The 15,908-nt window shown below is 38.3% G+C and overlaps 1 protein-coding gene across 6 annotated transcripts in view; it reads left to right on the top strand.

The window, feature by feature from the left end:
* RALGPS2 (Ral GEF with PH domain and SH3 binding motif 2) overlaps positions 1-15,908 on the top strand; it is a 257,998-nt gene that overhangs the window by 226,824 nt on the left and 15,266 nt on the right. For all 6 annotated transcript variants that reach the window (XM_078156472.1, XM_020984311.2, XM_020984310.2 and 3 more), the window contains 3 exons: positions 1,850-1,942; positions 10,787-10,892; positions 12,151-12,242. In XM_078156472.1, the coding sequence (XP_078012598.1) occupies positions 1,850-1,942; positions 10,787-10,892; positions 12,151-12,242 (291 nt within the window). The remainder of the gene's footprint in view (positions 1-1,849; positions 1,943-10,786; positions 10,893-12,150; positions 12,243-15,908) is intronic.

The following is a 15,908-nucleotide window of genomic DNA, read 5'->3' as shown; positions in this document are numbered from 1 at the left end:
CAGAATTCTATATATTCGGCCTGCTTGCAGATTTTCCTTTCTGTGAAAAAGACCAGTTTCATTTGGGAGACCCAAAAGATTTTTAAAATTCTATTTTGTAATCTTATATTCAAAATAATTTACATTATGTGAGCTATTTTTTAAACACACTGCTCCTAGATTTAACTTCTGAAAATCAGTGTGTGCTTTCTAAATAGTGGAGAAGCCCTGGTATTTCACTACTTCAGCTATCCAGTGGATCATCTTGTGTCCTCTAATCTGCAAGAACTATACTCAGTGGAATCTAATTCAGTATGCCAATGTTATGTGTTTAGGTACTGCACCTCAATAACAGGGTTTTAGAGGAATTCTGCTCTTACTAATGACTATTAAGGAAAATTGTTGCCCTTCTTTAAATTTGTTAAAGTATATAAAACATAATATCGTAGAAAGATCACTAAACTGGTAGTCAGTAAACATTGATGCTAATCTTGGTTTTCCCACCATTAACTATGTGATGTTGGACAGATCACAGCTTCTCAGGGTCTCAGTTTTCTCATCTATAAAATGAAGGTACTGAACTAAATCGTCTACAAAGTGACTTACTGCTTTGAAGTTCTAGATTCTGTAAATCAGTTTGCTGTATAGAGCCTTTCATTATGACCATGTACTTTCAGAAGCTGTAAGTTTAATGTGCTCTTACAAGGTAAAGATGTTTTGTTTTGTTTTGTCTTGTTGTTAAGTAATATCTCCTTCCTTGCCTTACTGAAAGCAATTACCCAATATTAGTATCCTTAGCCATCTAAATAATAGATGTGTGGTTTTAAAGCTGTAAAGTACTGTCATCTGGTTATCTAGTCCAGTTCCTTTTACAGAGGAGGAAACTGAGGTGCTGATAGGTTAAGTTGCTTGCCAAGGGCACAGAGGTAGTAAGTGACAGAGTCAGGATTTGAACCCAAGTTTTCTGTTTTCTGACTCCAAATCCAGCCCTCTTTGAACTGCTGACGTACAGCAAAAAGTATAATGATTCCGAATGATGCCTCTAAAAAAATTACCATATCAAAAAAAAGTTCAAAGCATGGTTATTTGTCAGAGTGAAAGATAGATAATAATGAAGTTTCAACAAATGTTGAAATGGTATCTACTGATTCTGGTAAATGAGAATGATGATATTTAGCAAAACTTAAAAGTATCCTGAACATTTTAAAAGTTTCAGTTAGAAAAAGAATGATGTTTTAAATTGTAAAGAAGCAAAGATATAACAATTTAAGAGTTGTGAGGGGTCTCAGTAGCCATCTAGCTATGCCTTGGTGGAAGTCAGGATTTCAACAGGCAGAGATTTGGATGGAGGGGAGGTGGTTTAAAAAAAAAAAGAGGTGCACAAAGGCACTGAGTTGGAATGAGGCAAGAAGAGATCGAATGGAAAAAGCAAGTAATTACAATTGGTCTATAATGTTGGACAACATGAAGGGGAGTAATGAAAGATAAAATCAGTTGTATGAGAGAAGGTTTTCTGTTGTCATAAAGCTACAGCTGTTTCTTAATCCATTGCATATCTCTTTTTGTCTTTCCTGTCAGAAAAGTTAGAATCTAATTGATTGCCTTTGTGCTCAGTTCTGGTGACCAGCATCTGCTCCTTCAGCTCTCTTTAGTAGCTTCCTTTTGTGAGCTTTACTTCATTGTGTTTCACCTTTAAAGCCTCAGATCTTTTAGGAAATAGACAGGGCAGAAATCTTAACACAGGAAAGGAGGTTTTTATCCTTTCGCAGAACTACACAGGCAGCCCTTCTTATCTGAAAACAAATTTGTTGCAATTGATTGTAACATTTATGTGTTTTAATCTATTAACTTGGTCCTTTTCTCTTTTCAGGTAGCATCTTGGACAAAATATTGGGCAGCTTTGTGTGGGACCCAACTTTTTTACTATGCTGCCAAGTCCCTAAAGGCTACAGAGAGAAAGCATGTAAGTCTGTGTGTGCATGTAGGTATGTGTATGTATGTATGTTCCACTCTCCCCTCCCCCCATTCACCTGATGATAATGCTAAATTATATAATTTCCTATATGCCTGAAGGGTTTCAAACGTGACATTTGTTTGGATTTCAGAAGTTCTCACATGTTTTTCTCCTTAGATTTCTCATAACACTTTCTCTGGATCTCTCCTTTGCACTAATCACTTTCTGTATTATAGTCTGCGTGCAAGCACTGTGTCTGTGTGTGTGTGTGTGTGTGTGTTCGTGTTCCATTCCACCTGAAATATATCCCCTCCCACAATTATAAGCTCCTGGGGGCAAGGGATGGATTTCATTTCTTCTTTGTATTCCCAATACTTAGCATAATATCTACAGTTGCTTAATATATATTATGTTAATGTTCAGATTTTAGTAACCTATACTAAAGCAGTGTGCTTTTTCATATTTTGAAATTTTTGCTAAGAGCTGTTACAGATTTTTTTTGTGTGCCATTTTGAAACATGAACATTCCAAGTGGATTCTGGTTGAGGAAATTCAGCGAACAGATTAGTTGACTCAAGCGTGTTAGCTCAGCCACCTTGCTTCAGTTACTGATACTTCTCTCCAGGGGTTCTTCATTCATTTCTTGACTCAAGCCTCTTGCTTGAGCTTAGTACTTCGATTTTCTTTTCCACCTAATGAGATACATAATGTATATTTTAATTAGTAATTTTTCTTGCATTTTAAAAATTGAGTCTTGGTTTCTTTTATGAGCATAGTAAGCAGCTAATGGTGTTTTCTGTTTAAATTTCTACTTCTGTTAAATTATAATCTCAAAGCTAGAACCTAATAATAAGCAACATAATACCACCAAAAAGGGAATTTTTCCCTTTCATCATCTTATACTAAGTATATTTTTTAAATACATTTGATTTTTTCAAGATGTTTCACAGATCTTCAGTAAAGCCCTGTGACAGTATTTAAGGTCTTTACAGGAAGGTCCACAACTTCTTGAAGAAAGAAATATGGGTTTTAAAGTGGAATCAGCCAAGGCCTAGAGAATTGACAGGACTTTCTCAAAATAACACAGCCAGGACTAGGAACTGAGTCTCCTGAATCCTAAGTGGAAGTTTTCCTCTTTTGCCCTGGTAATCTGAATGGTACCAATGAGTTGTGGGAAGGGAAAATGGGAAAAATATTAATTCTAGGAGTTCCTTTCTTGATGCCTTACACACCTTGCCATTTTTCTTTGAAGCTACTATTTAGAAAGGCTTGGCTTGTTTGTCTCTGAACTTTCAATCTCCTTCTAGCAAGTTGAATTCTTCTTCTTCAAACAGTCTTCTTCTAGAAATTTAGGTGTTAATTGTCATTTAAAAGCTTAAAGTATACCAGAAACAATCTGTGATTTACCTAGTCGACTTTATTTTAAAACATTTTTCCTTTTAAACCTTTTATTAAAAAATCAAGTATGATTTATATATTCTTTCTCTCTCTCTCTCTCTCTCTCTCTCTCTCTCTCTCGCTCTCGCTCTTCTCTCTCTCTCTCGCTCTCGCTCTCTCTCGCTCTCTCTCTCGCTCTCGCTCGCTCACGCTCTCTCTCTCTCTCTCTCTCTCTCTCTCTCTCTCTCTCTCTCTCTCTCTCTCTGTCTCGTTTGCCTGTATGCCTATAGAACCCTATAATATCAGAGTTGGAAGGAGCCTTAGATTTACCAAAGGGTGCTCAATTTATTGATGAGGAAATTAAGCCCAGACAGGTTATGGTATGTCCATTGTTACATAGCTAGTTAGTGGAATATCAGGGACTACGACTCAGTTCTTTGATCTTAATTTCCTCATATTGAAAGCAGGCAAAAAGCAAAACCCTGCTTACTTATGTGCCAGGCATTATACAAAGTGTTAGGAATACTAATGCAAGCAAAGAGAAAGACAGCCCTTGCCATCAAGAAGCTTATATTCTGAAGGGAAAAGATAACACTGTAAAAGGAGCTGAAAAGTAGAGAAGAGGGTGTGGTAGCAAAGTCTAGCAAGTCAGAAACAGAACCAGGTGAAAATGAAGTATAGCCAGTCTGGGCTGTCCCCAGAATTGAGAAATAAAATGAAAGGAACTCGCCACTGGGAGGAGGAGATCCACAAGGCAAAGGAAACGTTCCAGGATGGGAAGGCAGTTGAGTCATGGTAGTACAGAGTCAGAAGCATAGCCAGAAAGGGAGTGAATGAACCCTCAGTAACAAAACAACAGACAAAATTTCAATAAATGTAGATCTACTTCTGCCCTTAATTTACTCTATGACCTTGGAAGAACCACTTAATACTCCTGTCTTTCATTCACTTCTTCTCCCTCCATACTGTTTTGCTTGGTAAGCTCATCAGCTCCAGTGAATTCAGTTATCATCTCTATGCTCATAGCTTTTAGATCTGCCTGCCCTAACCTGTCTCCTGATCTCCAGTCTAGCATCACCAGCTGCCTATTGGAAATCTTGAACTGGTGGTCTCATAGACACCAATTCAACAGATCCAAAACTGAACTCATTATCTAATGCCTACCCCAAAACCTTTCCTTTTCTGAAATTTCCTGTTATAGTCAAGGGTACCAACATTTTGCCAGTGACCTAGGCTTAGGAGTAGTATTAAGGCAAAGGATACATATGCGCAGTTAAGTAACTTTTGGGACATAGTTCCAAATTGTTTTTCAGAATACCTGGATTATTTCCTAATTCCACTAACAGTGCATCAGTGTGCCTATTTTCCTGCAGCCCTTCTCCTCCCCTTCCCCCCCATTTGCAATTTTCATTTTTTGTCAACTTTACTAATCTGTTTTGGGTGTAAAGTAGAACCTCAGGGTGACTCCTATTGAGAATTTCTGTATTTCTTGAACAATTTTGCTTCTCAGTATATCAATATATTTTTTGAAATTAACAATTCCCTCAGTGAGAACAAGCGTTTTAGGCCCACTGGAAGTTTATAAAGAATTCCCAAAACATTGTGAAGGGTGGATATTTTATAGTGGGTTAAAGATAACCACATCTGATAGACTCACCTGGATTTCTTCCAACAACAGTTTTAGTATGGCCTCGGATGAAAAAATTAGCTTCATCAGTAAAAATCACCTTTTTTCACTCTTCAGAAATCCAGTCTTTCTTGCCCATGACAATTTTCATGCCCATGACTATCTGTGAGAATAGTTAGCAGTTAACAAAAATCTTTAATTTCTTACTCAAGAAGCCAGCTTCACACTGTAGAGTAATATCTAGATTCTGCTTCTTAAATTCTTTCCCTTTTTTCTGAGGCTTACACTGTGTCATAACAGCTTGTCAGTTTTCAGCTTGTTTTTTGTTTTTTATCACACTTTCCTTTTCGTGTAGCTGCTCCTGTTTCACTTTGGGCTTGAAACACTTTTATCTTTCCTCAAGTTTCTCTACCTTACCAACAAAATGTGCTTTTTAAGAGCTACGCTACTCTTGCCCATTCCCTTATAGTAATATTCATTCTTTAAAACTACAGTATTTTTTTTTAATTTTAATTAGAAAATAATTAAAAAAAATAAAACTACAAAATTAAAAATACAGCAAAAAGGAGCAATGAAACATGACTGTATATTAAATCCTTAACTCACTTGTTTGGAGAAGAGGGGAATGAAATAAGCATTTATATAGCACTTACTATGTGTCAGGCACTATACGAAGCACTTTTTAAAAAAACATGTATTAGATTATTTGATCCTCACAACAATCCTAATTGGTAAATGCTGTTGTTATCCTCATTTTACAGTTGAGTAGACTGAGACAAGCAGGTTAAATAACTTGCCCCAGGATCACACGACTCATAAGTGTCAGAGATAGGATTTGAACCCAGGTCTTCCTAATTCCAGGCCTAGTGCTCTGTCCAGTGCACCACCAGCTGGCAAGTAACTAAAGGTGGGAAACCTGCTCAGTAGGGTTTTGTCTAGTTAAGATCAGACATTTTGATTCATCCTAGTACTAATAGAAGCACACAGGAATAACCATTAGGGTCACAAATTAAACTAGATCAAAAGTATTACTTCTCCAGAGTGATGGTGATACTCTACTGTAGTGTAGGAGTGGGCATGAGAACTGAGTTTTAAATGGAACCAGGGCTCTCCAAAGGCAATGTGAGAAGGACGAAGAACAGTTTAGGCATGGAGAAAGTCTTTTTAAAGGCATAGAGTCAATAGAATGTGGTAAATGGGGAACAAGAAACCATCACACCTTAACTAAGGTACTAGCAGCAGTTAGTTACTGGCCCTAAAGTCTTCTTCCTTTTTAAAGAAATGTACTGCCTTATTCCATCTTCCTCTCTATACCAATCTCTAGGGATGGACTTCGTTATATATGTTGTTATGTCCTCGAAGTTCATGAAGCTCTTCAAGGCCTAGGACCATACCAAACATACAGGTCATGAGAGTATGTAAGGGAGGATGGTGAAATATTGTGGAATGAATCTCTGAGAAGGAAAGCTTGCTAAATGATGAAGGAGTAGGGGGCATTATGGAAGTGTGTGCAGTAAGGAGCAGGTAGCGTGCTTACTTCCACTCCTGTGTCTCAGGTGTGAGAGGTGCCTCCAGTACTGGAGAACATGTCCAGGAATTCAGTGCCTTCTCAGGGAACCAGATTTCTGATGGCAAAAGACATGAAAGGAAAGGGCTTGCACTCCACTGGGGAAAGAGAAGATAAAGTGTATTCACAGTACATTAATAGCTAGGAAGATGAAGAAATCCCACATGGGTGACTGCGCATGAGCTTAACCTCAAAAGGAAGCCAGAGATTCTGAGAGGCAGAAGTGAGGAAGGGGAGCATTCTGGGCATGAAGCACATCTTACATGAAGGCCCAGAAGCCAGAGATGGGATGTGGAGCTCTGAGAATAATTAGGACATCAGTTTGGCTGAATTTCGAGTTCTAGAAAAAGCATATACAATCTACCATAAAAGGCAGCATGAACCAGATACTTCAAATGCCATGCTGAGCAGTTTGTTTTATCTCAGCAGCAGCATTCGAAAGCTACTAAAGATCTTTAAGTGGCCAATGAAATGACCATGGAGAGCCTCTTGGAACTCTGTCAGTCATTGATCCTTGAATGTTAATTTCTAATTTCTGTGACTCAGAAAAGTGGTCTTTAGCCTTTAATAGTTGCAGGGATTAGTGTAGGGAAGCATTTTAACTAGATTTTTTTATAAATGCTCATATTCAAAGTTAACAATGTAGTCAAGAAAATCCACCTCTGTCCTCATAAACAGATTATTTTCTACTGAAAGGAGTTGTTCAAGACACTGGTTGATAATAAACATTTGGTAAGTTGAGGCTCTTATCCTAACATAAAAGTAATATTTATTTCTAAGTTTTGGGGAAATTTTAGGTGGTTACAATACTTACACTGAGGGAGAAATTATTTTATTAGCCTGTTAATCTGTAACAGCATATGTTTTTAACCCAAACAGCACCTCTTTATTTAAGTATGCGTACAAGTTAGACATTTAGAATATATACAGGCTCTTGTGGCACAGCCTCAGGTGGCCCTCAGGTTAAACATACTTGTCACTTGGTGTACATACTGTGTACTTCCAGACTAGTTAAATAAATCTCATTGTTAGAATATTTTCACTTTTAAATCATTTTCTGCCAGATTTTTAGCACAAATCTTACATTTTCCATTCTTACTGTACATTTCAGTATTTTATAGTACTAATTGTTTCAGATATAATCTCGAGTTAAAATAATATTTGAATAGTTTTCCTCTGCAAACTCACAGTGAAATTACTAGCTTTAGTTTTATTAGCTAGGAATCCTTCAAAATTTGATTTTAAACAGTTTTAGAAAAGAGCTCAATTAGACAGTTCTAGTCATTTAACATGATTTTTGCCTCAACATTTTCCCCTTTTCCACCATGATTCATGCAGTTGAATGCTTTCTAAAAACATTTGTTTTACTTGGGTATTGGTTGAAAAACTTAACCTGTGTCCTCACTAACAAGAATAGACACATAATTCTCAATTCTGGTTCTACTTAGTGTTAACTAAAGAGCACTGCTTCATTATATAGAGAAATTAAGGAATCTGCAAATTATCTATTCTTGTTTTCTTATTTGGGGCCAGGTGACAATATTCTCTTCATATGTGAATCACAAAATCTGCTCTCTTGAGAAGATGGTAATTTAACAATAAAGTGTTTTTTACATTTTGGATTGGAAAGAAGTCATAATGAAGCAGTTGTAAAATTCACTGAATGTTATCAGAAATCATTTATTGGACATGTGTTTTGCATTGCACAAGAATTGCATATGAGACTGTGATAATTTGCACTTCACTTCTTAAATGTTTAGAAGTTATAGTCTAAAACATTACCAAGGAAATTAGGTTGATTATCAAGACATTAGCCTGAAGAAAGAAATAGCATGTTTCAGAGAGTTCTCTTGGTTTAAATTTCTTGACTGAATAATGAATTCCAGCAATCAGGCTTTTAGAACAAGGTAGGAGGAAAAATCAGGAATCATGCTAAACTCCTTTGAAAAGGTATATAAGCCATCAAACCAGCATAGAAAATTGTACAAGTTCTTATTCTCGGACTTTATTACCTTAAAACTACCTAATTTCTATTTTCCATTTCAGTAGTACCTTTATATTACTAATGTATGGGTCATTTTTTTCCTTCATCCAGAAATCTTCAAATAAGACATTGAAAATAATTTGATGATCAAATAAGACAAATTCAGTCTCCTTTCAAAAGATAAATGTAAATTGTCCAAAAACAGAGGATCCCTTGTTGTAGCTTAAATATTTATAAGATGAAATTTGTATTTGATTTATTGGGAAGGATTAATGTGTGATCATTCTTACTATCACAAGGCTCTTCACATTAAGTATGACCCAAATCCCTTTTCCTTTAATGTTATGTCAAGTTCTATCCCCTCTAGAGAGAAGAAAAGTAAAAATATATAAGAATTATTTTCTCTAAATCTGTATTCTGTTCGATCACTGTAAAAGCCAGGTCTTTTAATTTTACTTTCTTCCTTTCCCAACTATCATAAAGAAGTTTTGGAGATGATAGCAAATTTGTTTCAATTTAATGCTCTATTGACTACAAAATATATAGAATTCTAAAGCTGTGTGATTCTGAATTGAAAGTAGGATATAGAAGTATTATGTAAGCTTTGCTAATGGTTATTATGTTAGCAGAAAGATTTGTTACAGGGCAGCTAGGTGGCACAGTGGATAGAGCATCAGCCCTGGATTCAGGAGGACCCAAGTTCAAATCCAACCTCAGACACGTAACACTTACTAGCTGTATGACCCTGGGCAAGTCACTTAACCCCATTGCCTAGCCAAAAAAAAAAAAAAGATTTGTTACCTAGACTTTAGGTAATTTTATGAACTTACTGATATTGGTATTGTTGGCTCTTGTGTAGGCAGAGGAAGCAACTGTCTCCCTAGGATAATATGAGAATTACCAACAGGCCCATCTCCTCAAAATACCTCAATTGGTCTGCCACAAGGCCTAAAATTCCCACAATTATAGAAATTTCTTTGGGTTAAGGCATGATTTTCAAATGTGAAAATTAAATGTTTCCTTAGTTATCACATTAACCCACTGACACTGTTTAAGTATCTTTGCACAAGTACCTTGCAGGAACTATAGGAATAGAATAAACAGAATAAAAGGCAAGTTCTGATAGAGCAGTGGTCTCCAAAGTAGGGGCCCCCACGCCAGGGGTTGAGTGACCAACCGCTAGAAAGGCAGACGGTCCACCCTCCCTGTTGTAGCATGTTGTGGAGTTTCTCTCTAGCATTACCACATCGACCTTCATCCCCAACACTTCTTCTCTCCCCCTTCAGGCAGATGCTTTGTAAGCTTCCAAACTCCTCCAGCCTCTATTGGCCATCTGTGCAATTAGGAAATGCTTCCCACCAGCCTGCAGCCTGCAGATCACCTGGCACCTTGAGCAGGAACCTCTTATGGGTTGGGAGCTAGTGACTGTCAAGAGCCCTACCTCCCTGGTATCTTTTTTGGGGGGGGACAGATTGAGTTGCATAACATGAATGGGAGCAAATAGATTGTGACCTTGTTGTCAACTTCAGCTTCTCCTCATCCTCACTCACCCCACATGCATAAATCCATCTTTCCAGATTATTTCAGTTCTCCCTTCATGTATTCCATATTTTTCTCTCTTCTCTCTACACACACAGCCCAGTTCATGCTCTCATTACCTCTCATCTGAATTAGTGAATTATCATCCTATGGTCTTCCTGCTTTGTCTCTTCCCACTCTAATCCATCCTTCATATATCGGCCAAATTGATTTCCCTGAAATTCCAGTCTGACTGTGTCACTCATTCTCCTGCTTAGTAAAAGGAAGGAAGGAAACAAGCATTTATTAAGTGCCTGTACTAAGGTGCCGGGCATTGCACTAACTTCCTTACAAATACCACATTTTATGTTCACAGCAGCCTAGGGAATTGGAAGTGCTATTATTATCCCAATTTTACAGGTGAGGAAACCAAGGCAGATAGGTTAAGCCACTTATCCAGGATCACAGAACTAGGAAGTATCTGAAGCAAGATTTGAACCCAAGCCTTCATAGTTCTAGATCTGGCCTGCTGTCTGCTACAGATGCTAGCTGCCTGTGTGAAAAATCCAGTAAAACCTTATTACCACAAGAAAATTTTATTTCAACTTTTTCTGCCCTTTTTAAGTTTCCTTTTTTTTGCATAAGTTCTATAATGTGCATAATCATTAGTATAGTAGTACACGTATATAATTTATACATGTGAGGGTATGTGCTCATTTTTTTTTAGAACAAAGGATATATTATCTCATTTTTAATAAATATTCTTATTTTATCTGTTAGTTTAAATCTACATCAAATAAGAATGTATCTGTGGTTGGATGGATGGTGATGATGGCCGATGACCCTGAACACCCAGATCTCTTCTTGCTGACAGACTCTGAGAAAGGTAATTGAATTCAGGATCCTGCTTATTTAACTTTCCACCTCTCACTCTATAATGGTAGGCATATCCTGGACCACTCTTCTCTGCTCTGCTCTGCTCTGCTTTGCGCTGCGCTGCCCTGCCCTGCCCTCTCCCCCTCTCACTTGGTAACTTCATCAGCTTCCATAGACGTGATCATCTCCCAAGTAGATGACTCTCAGCTCAGTGTATCCAGCCATCATCTCTTTCCTGAAGTCCAGTCCTGCATCTCCAACTGCTTTTTAGCCATTTTAAACTGAATATTCCATTGATATTTTAAACTTAAAACTCACTATCTTTTCCCCAAAACCCACCCCTCTTTCAAATTTATCTGTTTCTGTCAAGGACACCATAATCTAGTTCAAGTACCAGGATCACAACCTTGGTGTCATCCTGTCTCCCTCAGTTCTTTATTCTCCTTCAGTGCACACATCCATTCATTTGTCAGATCTTGTCATTTCTACCTCCAGAACCCATCTGTCTCTTTCTCTCTGCTAATGGAGCTTCCACCATAGCTAAAGCCCCCATCACCCCTAATGTGACCTATTGCATAACTTTCTAATTGGTCACTCAGCCTCATATCTCTCCTCATTCTAGTTTATCCTCCATTCAGCCGTCAAAATAATTATACATAAGCACAGATCTGACCATGTCCCTGCCCTACTCATTAAACTCCAGTGACTCCTTATTTCCTCTGAGAGCATAGAGAAGCATCTCTATTTGGCTTTGAAGGCCATTCAGAACCTGGCCCCAATCTTTCCAGCCTTATTAACCATCACTCCCCTTCACACCCTCTACAGCCCATTTGGTCTGGCCTTCTTGCTGTTCCTCCATTACTCATCTCCATACCTTGGCTTCCTCCCTCACCTCTGCCTGTGAGAATCCTTAAAGACTCGGCTCAAGCACTGCCTTTTCTAATGCCCTCTCCCATTGCATCCCCTTACTTATTCTGTATGGACTTTTACATGTATTTGTTGTCTCCTAACCCAAGAGAATATAAGCTCCCTGAAGAAATGAATTCTTACCTTTGTCTTGGTATGCCCCGTTGCCTGACTCTTAGGAAGCACTTAACCAATGATGACCAATTGCTTGCTCGTTTGAGGGTTAGTCACTTTGGGGAAAATGTAACATGACAGAAATAAGCATTGGGGGCAAACTGACCTTTGATATTGGCAGCATCTACATTTTTTATTTACCTCTGCCTAATCATTTTTCACTTAGCTTTTTTTTTTTCTAAATACAGGAAACTCATACAAGTTTCAAGCTGGTAATAGAATGAATGCAATGCTGTGGTTTAAACATTTGAGTGCAGCCTGCCAAAGCAACAGACAGCAGGTGAGTTGATAACTTTTTTAGAGTTTCATTAGAGTACTGTTTAACTTGAGAATTTTATTTAAAAGTGATGAGAGAAAATCAGAGGCCTTCTCCTGAATATGAAGTGAACGGGTAGCATTGTTTTCATTATTTTTCCTGCACTGGGAGTAGGATAAACTCCCTTGACAGATTTTTCCATCTACATTTCTGTAATTTTGAAATTGTTAAGAAAGGGGCTGTGCGCCTTCAGCAAGAAGCTCACTTTTCGCAGTTAGCTTTGACTGCATATATTTAAGAATCTTCCATTATTTTAATTTGAAATCTAAACATTCCTGGCAGCACATAGAATTTGAGATTGCTGAACATATCCAAAGACACTGAAGAGATACTTGATCTATAGAATTGACTCAAATGGAAAAGGCAAGCACTTTGTAGAGCTTGTTGAGAACTTGTTGACATATGATCAAGCATTATGATTGGACATACGTTTCTATAACGAAGAACAGAAAATTAATAATGAATGAAAATAGTTTGTTTTGATCCGTTTTCACTTCATCTGATTCAGGTTGCTTCCCCCAAAGAACACTTACAGCTGTTGAAATTGTAGCATAATTTGAATTTGGTTTACAGAAACAACTGTACCACCAATATAATTTTTAATTGTGACCTTCAGATACTGAGATTGTAGGATCCCTTAAGTGGTGACTTTTCATGTTCAGGACCCCTGTTCCTTAACACGGGCCCAAAGTGATAAAGCAAACATGACATAAACATCTCGCCTTATCTCAGCATCTTACAAGAAACCCTTAAGGTTCTATAGATCATTGAAAAAAAAAAGCAAAACCCACTGACACGGGAGCTTGGTACTTGAAAAACAATGTTTATATTTTTTTTGTTTATGTATTTTTAGGAATACCTGTGCCTGGCCTTTTGGGAAAGGCATATGGTGGTGGTGGGAGGCTGTGGACCTAAGATTTTACCCAGAATAGAAATCCTGTCCACTGATGCAAATCAGCAGCTCCTCTGCAACATAGTCTGAGATAGTTGCCTAAGGCGCTAACATCCTACAAAGCTGGAATGTGTCAAAGGCAGGTCATCTTGAACCTTGATCTTCCTGTCTCCAGAGCTGGAGTACACCACACTACCATTAATATCTAGGATAGTCCTAAGAGGGTCTAATTACACTGCCAGGTACCATTTTTAGCAGTCTTTCTTTTAGAGAGACACTTAGTGTTAAATAGACCATAAACCTATACTGAGTTCAAAAAGCCAAAAATGTAGGGATATAGTAGGAAGTAGTTGGTGTTCAGAAGTAAAATGAAATGAAGGGAATAAATCTCATTTGATTGGTTTCATGACTCAAAGATAGGCAGTTTAGCACAGCAGTTAGACAGAAGAGTCAGCCAAGAGCATCACCCCAGAGGAGTCAAAGGACTTAGGGTCTTGCTTCAAGGAACTTCAGGTGTCAAAAACAATTTTGCTGTCATGTGCAAAAAGAGAGTGTGCTAAGCTTGACTGTGCTGGCACCATGGCATCTGTATGTGCGTGTGAAAAGTACTACTTAAGTCTCTGTTCCAGACTCGAAAGGGAAAGGACTGGAGAAATGCTTTCCTACCCTCCATATTAGCAAGGAGAAGGAGCATGTTTCTTGTAAGATCGGAATAGAAGGAAGGCTTCAAAGACAAAGAAGAGAACTAGGGTGTAAAGAGACAAAGGGAGTTGTCACCTGGGTCAGGAGGTGGGAAATAAAAGAAGAAAGGGCAGAAGAAAGCTCTTCCTTCTTTGTGCTCCGTCCTTCCTCAGAATGCAGCTGGGAAGCTTCTTCTTTAGAAGAAAGAGCTGGCCCATCTCTGGATGAGGAGCTTCTGGGGTTCTGAGGAGCGATGGTGGTGATCATGTCCTTGTTGCTGTTTGTCCTTCGTTTTTAGAGAGGATCACTGATGTGTGGAGGGTGATGTCTTGACTTGCCATGAATTGGATTTAAATGAGGCATAACTGTGCAAAGTCATCAGCCTCATTCTGTCCTCCGGAGTCATCTTGAGTCCAGTGGCAAGACATAGGTCAGGACAACTGGTGATGGCCCCAGTCACAGTGGGAGACATTAGCCTTTTTAAGTTAAGGTCTTTCCCAGGTCTCAGTTTTTCTGAGGCAATGCCCAGTCAGTAATTAAAGGCTAGGTAAGAATTGAGGCAAAAGGGGCAGCTAGGTGGTATGGTGGATAGAGCACCGGCCCTGAAGTCAGGAGGACCTGAGTTCAAATCCAGCCTCAGACCAAACACTTGACACTTACCAGCTGTGTGACCTTGGGCAAGTCACTTAACCCTGATTGCCTCACCCAAAAGAAAAAAAAGAATTGAGGCAAAAGATGGCCTTAGATAGATAGATAGTTTGCTTTAGATGATGTTATGGTCAAAGAAGGACGAGACAGGGAATTAAGGTTGGTGAATCTTTGCTGAGATACAGTGAATAATGCTACTTTCAACCTGACATAAACAACAAAGTAGTCTCCTGTTTTCCCAGAGCACGTATCTGGGCTGTGGTAGCTTCATGAGGATTGTCCAACCTGAAAGCAGTTACTTACTTTGAGTTATTGAGGTTTTTATCACTACTGAATAATATTGAATAGCATTGTATATTATATTAAGAATCAGTTTAGGGGCAGCTAGGTGGCACAGTGGATAGAGCACTGGCCCTGAAGTCAGGAGGACCTGAGTTCAAAATCCAGCCTCAGACCAAACACTTGACACTTACTAGCTGTGTGACCCTGGGCAAGTCACTTAACCCCAAATTGCCTAAAAATAAAATAAAAAAAGAATCAGTTTAGCATAATTTATCCCCTGTTATACCTCCTTCATAGGATTTTTATAAGATTCAGCCAGATAGCATATATTAAGTTCTTTGTAGACTTTATAGTGCTATATGAATGCCATTTATGTTGATGATGATGAGTAAAGAAATCTAGGAAGCTGAGTAAGGAAATCTGGTCGGGATATTTGGATAAGGATCATTGGAGGAAGAAAGAAGTGATATTGTCATGGAGGTAATCTAGACCAGATTATCTTGGCAGAAGGAGGAATTGGATGAAGAGTTTAGGTAACTTCTTAGACCTGGGCACAAGAAATAATGATGGGAGACTTCACCTATTTGGATGTCTGCTAGAACTCCCTCTCTTGCAAAAGTAGAGGAACTGATGGTTATGACAAGTTTTAATTATAAATTCATCCTTCAAAAGGTAGAAGAAATAATAAGAACTATTATCCTGGAGCTTATTCTAAATTGGCAAGGAGAAACTGGTTGTTGAAGTAGAAACTAGAGTAACCTAAAGGGCATGTGGTCACTCTGTTGTGAAGTTCATGATAAAGAAGAAAATTGATGGCCATATTAGCCTGCTTTCTATCTTTCTGTTTATCACACACAGTGCTTCGTTTCTACCTCCTTGCCATTGGCTATCATTCTTTCTTCTCCCCCCGCCCCCCACCCTGCACTCCCGCTCACCTCTGCCTTTTACAGTCCCTCATTTGCTTTCAAAATTTGGCTCAAATGCTACCTTCCTTGGAGTGGGGGTGGGGGTGTCTTTCACATTCCTCGAGGCGTCCACATCCTTTACCTCTAAAATTACCTTGTAACGTATTGGATATGTATCTCATATATGCCTTTATTTGTTTGGTTTTTATTCAGTTTTATTTT

This window comes from Phascolarctos cinereus, unplaced genomic scaffold, assembly GCF_003287225.1.
Source record: "Phascolarctos cinereus isolate Bilbo 61053 unplaced genomic scaffold, phaCin_HiC Scaffold_5;HRSCAF=322, whole genome shotgun sequence".
NCBI lineage: Eukaryota > Metazoa > Chordata > Mammalia > Diprotodontia > Phascolarctidae > Phascolarctos > Phascolarctos cinereus.
The sequence above is the reverse complement of the archived record's forward strand: the minus strand, read 5'-3'. Positions and strand labels throughout refer to the sequence as shown.